Genomic DNA, 10,035 nt, shown 5'->3' on the forward strand with positions numbered 1-10,035 from the left:
GCACCGCCTTCATTCCTTGAATCAGTAGCCAACCGGTAACGACGCCGCCGACGGTGCCAATGGAACAGCCGGTGGCCAGCGGTTCGATTTGGATCTCAACCGGTTTCACCTCAAGCTCGAGCTCGATCCGGATGGGATCGAGTTTTAGAGCGGGAGGCGGAGGCACCGGCGAGGCGACGGCTTCTCCGGCGACGTCTCTTTTCAGAACGAGCTTGAGACGATCCCTCGCCTCCTCCACCGTAACTTCTGAGGTTTTGCTCAGAAGCGTGGTGGCGGCGATCCTCACCGCCTCGTGCGCGATGCGAGCCATAGACATCTGCAAGACAAAAGCACAAAAATCAAAAACACAGTAAAATCAATAACCTTAACAGACTCAAGCAGAGCAAAGTAAACAATAACCTTAACAGAGAGAATGTAAATGTAAATTGGAGGGAGAGAGAGAGAGAGTGTGTGTGTGGAGGGAACTCGAAGAAATGATTTTGAAATTTGAATTGTGTGTTGAAACTTGAAACACTCCCTCTTTTTATAGAGGGGAGTGGAGGGAGTGAGCGAGAGAGATGATGGCTCCCGTTTTTTTTTTTTTAACAAATTACCATTAAATACACTTTCAGCTCAATATTTACCATTGGCAGGCCTCCTTTCTTTATTTCCCTTGCGGTAGTGTTGCTAGCAAAATCTGTTAATCCCGAATCGGATAATTAAAACGATATATTTTGGCCTAAATCTGTTAGGGCTCACAAAAGTGAGTCTTGAAGATCTCGTCGTTCCCATTCTGGAAAGGTATCATGCGTCTCAAACGGACATTTTGGCAAGAACAATTCTTGGGTCCACCTCTCTCCCAACCTACCAATCAGAAATAGCCACATATCTTTTGAGTGAAAAAAAATAAAACTCTAACTTAACTATTAATAAAAGAAATAATAAAAAATAAAAAATGAGTTCTAACTCAATTAGGAACGACGTTAGTTAACGCCGTTCCCAAATCCATATGTTTTTTTTGGCGAGGACGAAGAACAGAGAAAGTCTTGAAACTGAGACGTCGCTAGGTCAATCCATACTGATTGAGCTCCACCTATGGATACCATCTCTGACGAACAGACGCTTGGACAGGAGGTAATATTAATATCAGCATATGGTTTTGATCAATTTATATGGTTCGATGAATTCATGATTGAGTTTTGATATTTGCTTATATCAACATATGGTTTCGATTAATTCATCTTTTTTTTTTTTTTTTTTGATATGTTTGGTCAATTGAATATGGTTTTGTTGATTATACATATATAGCTATATGATCGAAACCATTGAGTATAGAACGTAGTGGCAGAACAGTGCTATAGCTTAGCTCTTTGTATATGTTTCTTTTAAACGATCTTTTAATTTTGGTGCTGTCTGGAGTTGGAAACTTGGAATATGAATGCTCTCGGTAAAGAAGCTAGTTTGATCATGATTCTTTTAACCATGACTGCTGGAGCAATGAGTTACTCTGCACAGATAAAAAAGTTCAAAATTCTCCCAAAAGGTAATCATTATTTCGAGCCCTTATACCGGCCATTTTTTCATTGATGGATGACAATAGACTAATTTTTTTCATTATTCACCAACACCCTTTTGTTTTAATAGACTTGAACCAAATTCAAATCACTTTATTGTGAATGTATTATTATGCAGGAGCCCAAGAGATGTATCAAAGTGGCGTGCTAGCAACCATGAATGTGATGAGAATGGCAGAAGCACATGTGTGTATGAGGCGATGAACAAGTTGGCATGTGGTAGATACATTTGCTTTGATCAAGTATTGAAATAGAGAAATAGGCAGAAAAGCTAGCAGCGGAGACCAGTATGTCAAAGAACAAGACATGTGGAAATGATGAGGGATCTAGCAGTGCTCATCATCTTAGATATGAACTGTCGAATAAGAAGCTTACCAATATTTTGTCAAGTCACTGAGAAGTTGTTTGCTATAACCAAAACCAACAATTCTATGAAGTTTTTGTTGTGGTTTAGTAAGATTGAGTTTATAAGCACACTGAAAGTTTTGGAAGCATTAGAAAGAAATTTCAGTTTGTCTACTTGGATACACCAATATTAGTTTGCAGTAGATCATTATATTTTGATAACCACTAATACTGACAGCAAGAATAAATACCTTTTGCCAACCTTAGGTACTTTATGAATGGATCACTTGATCCATTCCGACCCAATATCAATGGCACCAACACAATATAAATGGTACAAACACAATACTATGGTAGTTTCGTACAGACCCCAATATCAATTCTGTAATAGGTCTTTAAGATTCTCCTTTCTCAATTCAAAAGCAAATCCATGGATATCTTGGAATTACAAATAAAATCCGGTACATATTGAACAACAAAAAAAAACAGTGATTTTCTACATATCTTCAACTTCCAGACTGCTCTTTGCCTCCTTCATTGCTTTGTGAAGAGCAAATATGATTCATTGAAATTTCCTACAAAATATAGTTCAAAATATCTAAGTGATTGAAATAGATTAAAAATAATTAATAGTAACTGAATTAGGCAATTTACCTGGAGCATTTGAGTGAAAGAAAAGTCGTTCTGCAAAGTTAGACCTGTGCCATAAACTGATACTTGGGTACCAGCACTAAGATTGGACTCCTATCAAAAGCATATAGGAAAAAAATTATCCAACTAGTATATCCCACTTAACAAGGATAAAAAAAGAAGAAGAAGACGAAACCCAATAAGACCGAAATGCCAATATTAGTTGCGATTAGAAATAATTTCTTACTTGAGTTGCTGAATCAAGCATTAGAACTTCATATTCATTGACTTCTTGTTGCTCGCAATTGTCACTAGTAGGAATAGAGTCCTGTATTATCTCAACAGTAATGAGTTACAAATCTAATAGATAAATTTGCTTAGTTTGTTCATGAAATTTTTAAATAAATACCTGGAAGGATAGTTGTTTCTTTGCTGCAGCTTTACTTGCTAGAGATGTTGATGCTTTAGATGTGGCTTTACAACTCTTCCCTTCAAGGACACCTTTAAATCTACCATGACGACCGCGTGGTCGTCCAACAGTAGCTTTTCTTTTAACTCCACGTGCATTTGATACTTCACCTTCTAAAGCTCCAACATCTGATGTTTGAATCACCCATGCATCTTCTTTCAACAGTTTCTTCTTCTTTTCTTCCAAATTTTTAAGCAACTCAATGGCATATTCATTTGCATACCTTGTTAGTTCCTCATGTTCTGAGGCAAAGGATGCAATCTCACGATAATTACGACACAAATGGCTGTATCGCTTTCCAATCGACTGCTTCAGATTTTCATCAGTCTTTGGTCCATGATAACTAGTGATGCTCCTTGCCTTAGCTTCTTTACTCCATCGATTTAATATGCAAGTAGGAGGGATTCTTCTCACATTCTTCCTATCCAACACTTTCATTGCATGACGGCATAAAATCCCAACAAAATTAAACTTCATGCAACTACAAGTTATTGTTTGCATTGAAGCATCAAATTTTACCAAATGCTCTCGAGCAACACCACGATAAGATACTTTGTATTCATATTGCATCTCAGACTTGCTAACTTTATTAGCAACATAATCACCAATACTTGTGTATTGTTGCTGGAAGAGTCTAAAAGCTTCTGGGGTATACACCTCCTATGCATGTTGCAACATCTCTACGTTAGCAGATAACACAGGAGAAGTTTGCATCATCTTGAAGTCAACAATTAATTCTTCATATCTTCGATCAGCCAAAACTCTCTCATAGTGTTCAAAGAAGCACAACAGGTCATAACTAGGCTTCAAGTATTTTTTCAAAATATTATTCATACTCTCAATACGTTGTGTACTCATCATATCTGCAGTAAAAGTATGTCGTCCGTATACCAATGCCCATTTTTCTCTCACATCAAACAAATTCTTTAACCATTTATCCTCCTTCAAATTGTGCTTCTCGAGCATATTATTCCATGCTAATAACCAATCATCTTCATCCTCATAGTCATATACACACTTTCCAAAATCATGAGCAAATTGTTGTGATCCGTGAAACACATGACTCAATCTCTTTGCAGCATTTTGGTAAATATGCCAAATACATAGTCTATGATAAGTCACAGGAAATACTTCTGCTATTGCACTAGCAATTGCTGCAGATTGGTCTGTAAGTATGGTCTTTGGTTGCTTTCCAGACATCGCTCCAAGAAAAGTCTCAAAAAGCCACTTAAAGGACTCAATGGTTTCGTCATATAATAGAGCTGCACCAAACACCACTGTTTGCTTATGATGATTGACCCCAACAAATGGAGCAAATGGTCTACCATATTCATTAGTTTGATAAGTTGTGTCAAAACAAACGACATCCCCAAAAAGACCATAATCACTTATTGAACGCTCATCTGCCCAAAAAATATTTGTGATCATATCATCCTCATCAAGCTGCATTGAATAAAAAGAAGATGAATTATCCTCTTTCATTTTTTGGAAGTATTGCAATATAGCTCCAGCATCTCCCTTTTCCATATTCACCCTTCGCTTTCGATGTATGTAATTCCGATAGTCCTTTTCCATAAAACCAAGATTCTCTCGTCCTCCAACTTCTCTACTCATCAATTCAACTGTTGCTTTTGCTGAAATTCCTGACATCTCAGCATCATCAGCATGCTCTTTTTGAGCTTTAGAGAAACTTCTATTGATCTTTAACATATGCTTCATAGGTGTTTTAATCAACTCATGATTACGATTCCTCTCAAACGACACAATCTTTAATTTTCCGTTGTTTTGACGATAACAACTCATATGGGCTTTACAACCGACCCTTGTAACTGGTACTGAATAAGATGTTTCCCCCTTTGTTTTGGTCTTTCGGTAACCTTCTTTTGAGCAACAATAAACTAACCTAACAACCAAACCCTTCTTGTTTCTTGTCCTGCGTTGTTTCCTCACATTGAAACCAGATTTTCCTCCATATTTAGCATAAGCTCTATATGCACTCTCATCGGAACTAAACTCCATTCCGATATATAGTTCTTCTTTCTTCTCTTTGTCTTCATTTGAGTTTAAAAAAGAATCATTACTTCTTGATTGAAAAGTCTCCTCAGGTTGCACATCAACTTCATCTTCACTTACTAAATCATCTTCTTCCTCACCTTGCAAATCGATTTCACTCTCACCCAGCAAACTGAACTCATCATTACATTGCAAACTGAATTCATTCTCATCTGGAAAAGCAACTTCACTACCACTTAATAACTCATTACTTATACATTCTGTATTCTTTGTAACCTGCAATATTAATGCATATTAATTCTAAATTTTATTTGTTTCCTACAACAACCTTAAATTTTGACCACGATATCAACTATTACCGAAGAAGAAGAATTGATCAAGCTATATTCCAATTGACCAGGAACAAAAAGTTACTGCAACAGAGACTTGAATTAACTATCTCTTTAGAGAAGAAGACAGCAGTTCGGGCAAGCTTCTTACTATATAAGCGTAATCAAAGAGCTAAGCTATAGCACTGTTCTGCCACTACGTTCTATACTCAATGGTTTCGATCATATAGCTATATATGTATAATCAACAAAACCATATTCAATTGACCAAACATATCAAAAAAAAAAAAAAAAAAGATGAATTAATCGAAACCATATGTTGATATAAGCAAATATCAAAACTCAATCATGAATTCATCGAACCATATAAATTGATCAAAACCATATGCTGATATTAATATTACCTCCTGTCCAAGCGTCTGTTCGTCAGAGATGGTATCCATAGGTGGAGCTCAATCAGTATGGATTGACCTAGCGACGTCTCAGTTTCAAGACTTTCTCTGTTCTTCGTCCTCGCAAAAAAAAACCATATGGATTTGGGAACGGCGTTAACTAACGTCGTTCCTAATTGAGTTAGAACTCATTTTTTATTTTTTATTATTTCTTTTATTAATAGTTAAGTTAGAGTTTTATTTTTTTTCACTCAAAAGATATGTGGCTATTTCTGATTGGTAGGTTGGGAGAGAGGTGAACCTGCAGGTTCACACAGGGGGTGAACCCAAGAATTGTTCGTTTTCTGGCTAAATCGGGTCCATTCTCGTCCTACATCAGTATTTATCGTGAGATAAAAGTTTTCTTGACTTTTGACTCTAAGCATAAAACTTTTATTTTTTTGAATATGATATTGCTATTTGTTTAGCCCGCCAAATCTATAAGGTCAGACCCAAAAAACGACGTCGCTTCCTCCTTTCACCTCAAAACCTCGTCTCCTCTAAGCTTTCGCCCAAGACCCACAAATTCAAATCCACCATGGCCGAGCTCAGACCAAAAAACCACGGCCGAGCTCAAACACTTGCACGCCTAAAACACCTGGTTCATCCTTGCTGCCGACGACTATACCATGGCCCATGTCATCAGACCTGTGTCGTCTCCAGAAACAGCGATGTGGTTATGCCCTCCAAGTGTTCGATCAAATTCCCAACCCGAGTGGCTTATCGTAATGAGAGGTTGTGCCCTTCAACTAAGCAGGGCAACATTTTGAGCTAATTAAGGATCCTGATATGGAGCGTATAGTCAGCTAGCTTATAACTTTAATTACTGCTCTAAATGTTGAGGAATCATCTCATCTCCAACAACAAGTAGTAGTTGTCACTCATTCTCAATCTCATATATATGGTCAATCGGTATCCTTGAAACAACACCTGGGAAACTTGATATTCGTGCTTCCACTCTATCGAAAGCGCCTCCAGACGTCTCTCTTCGCCGCCTGACTTACTAGAACAACCTCGGTACTATAGTTGCAGCAGTCAATGGGGTAATCTTCCCGGTTTATGGTTGTTTTTTGTCAAGTGTAATCAAGACTTTCTTTGAGCCGCCTCATGAATTCCAAGCCACCTTCCCTTTTTTATCAAGACATCAACTCTGGGGAAATTGTTGGGAGGATGTCAGGTGATACTATTGCAATTGCAGTATGATTGAATTGCATGCAGGAAGTTCCATCCAATTTTTTGCCACGCTTTTAGGTGGCTTTTGTATAGCGTTTTTTAAGGGATTGCTTCTCACCCTTGTCATGCTATCCTCTATCCCTATTTAGTCTTATCTACTGCCGTCCTAAACCACATTTTTAGCTGCTATCAGAGTTTACAAGACTCTGTCACTCAGTTTGTTTAGTGACTCTTATCTTACATTATGATTGAGGTGGAATGAAGTTATTCCCAATATTGTGCAGATAAAAGAGGCTTACATGAACTTGGCTAAAGTTTACGGGGAGAGAATTACATTGGAGCTTGAATCCATTCAATTTTCAGATAGATAATCAAGTCAAGAACCTCTCCTGCTTCAAGGCCTGAAGTTTCTGTACAGGGCACAACAGGTAATCTTTGAGCCACTAGTTTGTACTTTGTATTATGGACATGACTAATCTAAACTTTTAATAAGGAGCCAGGTTGCACTAAAAAAGTAAATATGGACTGTCCTAAAGTGAATCCCCCTATCCCTTTGATAATCATGAAAAAGTTGAACATTATCTTTGTGTGGCCATTAAAAGCATAGATTTCTGTGTTTGCTGTCCAAGTTCTTAGCTTTTGACCTCAAATGATAGAATTTGGAGACTAGGCTTTCATCACCTGTCGCATTAATTTGTTGGGTGTTTTGGACAAAATGGCATGTTGCTCAGAGCAATATAATGAGCTGGGCTGACCTTATTTTTTTCTGGTTTCTGGGTTATATGGTTTTGCTTGCTTAGGTTTTCCATGATGGAAGTTCAAGTTGCAATTTTGCATCTTGTACATGCTCTGAATTATTTGAAAACTGCATGTCTTGTACATGTTAAAGAATATACCTATTGTGTAAGTACTCTAAGAACTAGAATTCTAGTACGGGGAGTGAGTTGGATATGCTTTGATTTTATCAAAATCGGATCTTAATGATCATTTGTTGAAATTCATAATTTCCACTAGTTTAATTACTGTTGGTGTATGTCATTCGTTTCATAATACCCTCTTTTTTCATGGACTCTATCCTTATTAGGTTGCTTCGGTCACAGAGTCTAAAATCTAAATTATTGCAATCAATCCAATGAGTGAGACTGCTGTGTGTCCTTATTACTCACTCAAGGTGGATTAGGACAACCGATTTGCCATTATGATTCCAGTGCTTTGCAAGGATGTTGATACATAAACCATATTTCCAGCTCAAAACTTGTTGATACTTTCGGTGAAGCTGGTTTACGAGTTGAGGCAGATTTGAGGGATGACTACTCACCTGGTTGGTGTTCCTCCAACGATTGAAATTGGACCAGAGGATTTGGCTAGTAATCAAGGGGCATTGACCCCTGCTTAAATATATATGTTGTAACACTGGTTTGTTTATTGAATATTTGTGTTTTTGTTTTTACATCATTTTTTTTTTTTTATAATTTTTTTTTTTTTTATAATTTTTTTTTGGGTCTTTCGTATTGAGCCGACTATCTAACCTATAAACTGACCCACAACTAGACCACTCAATCTATATGAACTTCCTTTTCGTTTTTTCCATTACAATTGACAACAACAAGTATATAAACTCCCAACCCGACCTGATGCGAACCATATCCCTACTCATCCTACTCATTGTTGGTTGTTATATCGTGGCTAGGAAAGATTTCGATTGACAACTCGGTGGCGACAGAGTTGACGTCCAACTCAACCAATTTGCAAAGCTTCACCTGTATACCACTTGCAATCTTAACCAATTCGTCACCAATCTCCACAGACACCTTGAACATGACTCAAGTAATCCCGTCATCTCTGGTTAGAACCTCACTCCTTTTCCAAATAGCATCTCACCAAAATTGGAAACCTCTGACAAGTAAAACCTTTGCACTTAGCAAGGACGAATTAGGGCTTACCAAATAAAAAACAACACGCATTTATTTAGTTTCTTCCAATATTTTAATTTACTTGGTGATATTGAAGATGTCGCAGTTATCAAACACTCCTTATTCGTTAACAAGTATGCAACAAATGGTAATTAAACATATATAACTTGAGATTTCATATCCCAGCTATGCATGATTTTCATACAAATCTGATGAAAACAAGTCAAAAACCAAATAACAAGTTGGCCAAGAAACTTGATGGATAGTGTGATAGAGGTGGGGAATGAATCAGACTGGGTTTTGATTTCTCAAATAAGGAATAAAATGCTTTATTATTAATCCTCCAAAAAAAGGTAAAAGCTTGATCACCTATGAAAGCCTGGAGCTCCTAGCTAGAGACTAGCATCCATGCCCCTACAAGCAATGCAACTCGAGTCGTAGAGCGGTAAACAGAAATGCAAACGATGTGCTCATGGCGGCTTACGGTTCTAGCAAAATGGAATCGATCTCTCCTAGTCCTCTCACTACAAAACTATTAGCCCTCAAAAGAAGGCCTCCAATTTGCAATATGGATAGAGGCATTGTCCCTGTTATTGTTAAAGTAGACTGAGCTGAAGCTGCAGCATGCTAAACTCGTGAATTTCATTTACAGCTGCTAGACAGGAATTGGTGCTCTTGTAGAGGATATATATATATATATATATAACTTGTTGTCTTGTTGATGCCTTCAAGTAACATCAAATTTTATGCCCTCCAAGTGTTTAATAAATATCCTCAACCTATGCGTTACATTTACAACCCCGCCATGCTTCACCTATTTCATTTCTTAACCTATAGAACTGGATGCTTATTGAAAGCCTCGTTGGATTGAGTTAAAAATATTTGGGACATTTTCTTTTGGTACAACTTTTGGGACATTTTCTTAGAGGTAAAGCAGCAGAAGCCTACCCCAAAAAAAAAAACAAATAATAATAAAATATAAAAAGGGGACAGCTGTTTAAAACTGAGTGAGCAATTGACTCACTGAGTCAAACTCACAAATATTTTCTGTCTGAAATAAATAAAAAGAAAATAAAAACTTAAAAGAATAATCTCAGGTTTTACATTTTTCCTCAACCAATAACAAGTGGTAAAATTAAAAAATTGAAATTTATAATGCTTTCATTTGGCCAATGAAAA

General features: G+C 37.1%; 1 protein-coding gene and 1 long non-coding RNA gene across 2 annotated transcripts; one reads left to right on the forward strand and one right to left on the reverse strand.

Moving 5' to 3' along the window:
- Positions 1–2,404: 2,404 nt before the first annotated feature.
- Positions 2,405–5,782, reverse strand: LOC133711217 (protein FAR1-RELATED SEQUENCE 5-like). The gene is made up of 6 exons (XM_062137373.1): positions 5,744–5,782; positions 3,889–5,286; positions 2,938–3,657; positions 2,776–2,856; positions 2,553–2,642; positions 2,405–2,473 (listed from the first exon to the last, which is right to left on the reverse strand). The coding sequence occupies exons 1-6, from the start codon at positions 5,780–5,782 to the stop codon at positions 2,405–2,407; spliced, it is 2,397 nt and encodes a 798-aa protein (XP_061993357.1).
- Positions 5,783–6,210: 428 nt separating this feature from the next.
- Positions 6,211–8,354, forward strand: LOC133712777 (uncharacterized). Its single transcript, XR_009847605.1, has 3 exons — positions 6,211–6,947; positions 7,228–7,371; positions 8,028–8,354. It is a non-coding gene; the product is annotated as an uncharacterized LOC133712777 (long non-coding RNA).
- Positions 8,355–10,035: the final 1,681 nt, after the last annotated feature.

The sequence above is a fragment of the Rosa rugosa genome, chromosome 5 (genome assembly GCF_958449725.1).
Source record: "Rosa rugosa chromosome 5, drRosRugo1.1, whole genome shotgun sequence".
NCBI classification, from domain to species: Eukaryota; Viridiplantae; Streptophyta; class Magnoliopsida; order Rosales; family Rosaceae; genus Rosa; species Rosa rugosa.

Coding starts and splice junctions, on each gene's coding strand:
- LOC133711217 (XM_062137373.1), bottom strand. CDS start 5,782: ATGGATACCATCTCTGACGAACAGACGCTTGGACAGGAG. Junction 3,658..3,888: donor TGAGAGAAAAATGGGCATTG/GTATACGGACGA, acceptor CAACATGCATAG/GAGGTGTATACCCCAGAAGC. Junction 2,857..2,937: donor AGAAACAACTATCCTTCCAG/GTATTTATTTAA, acceptor GAGATAATACAG/GACTCTATTCCTACTAGTGA.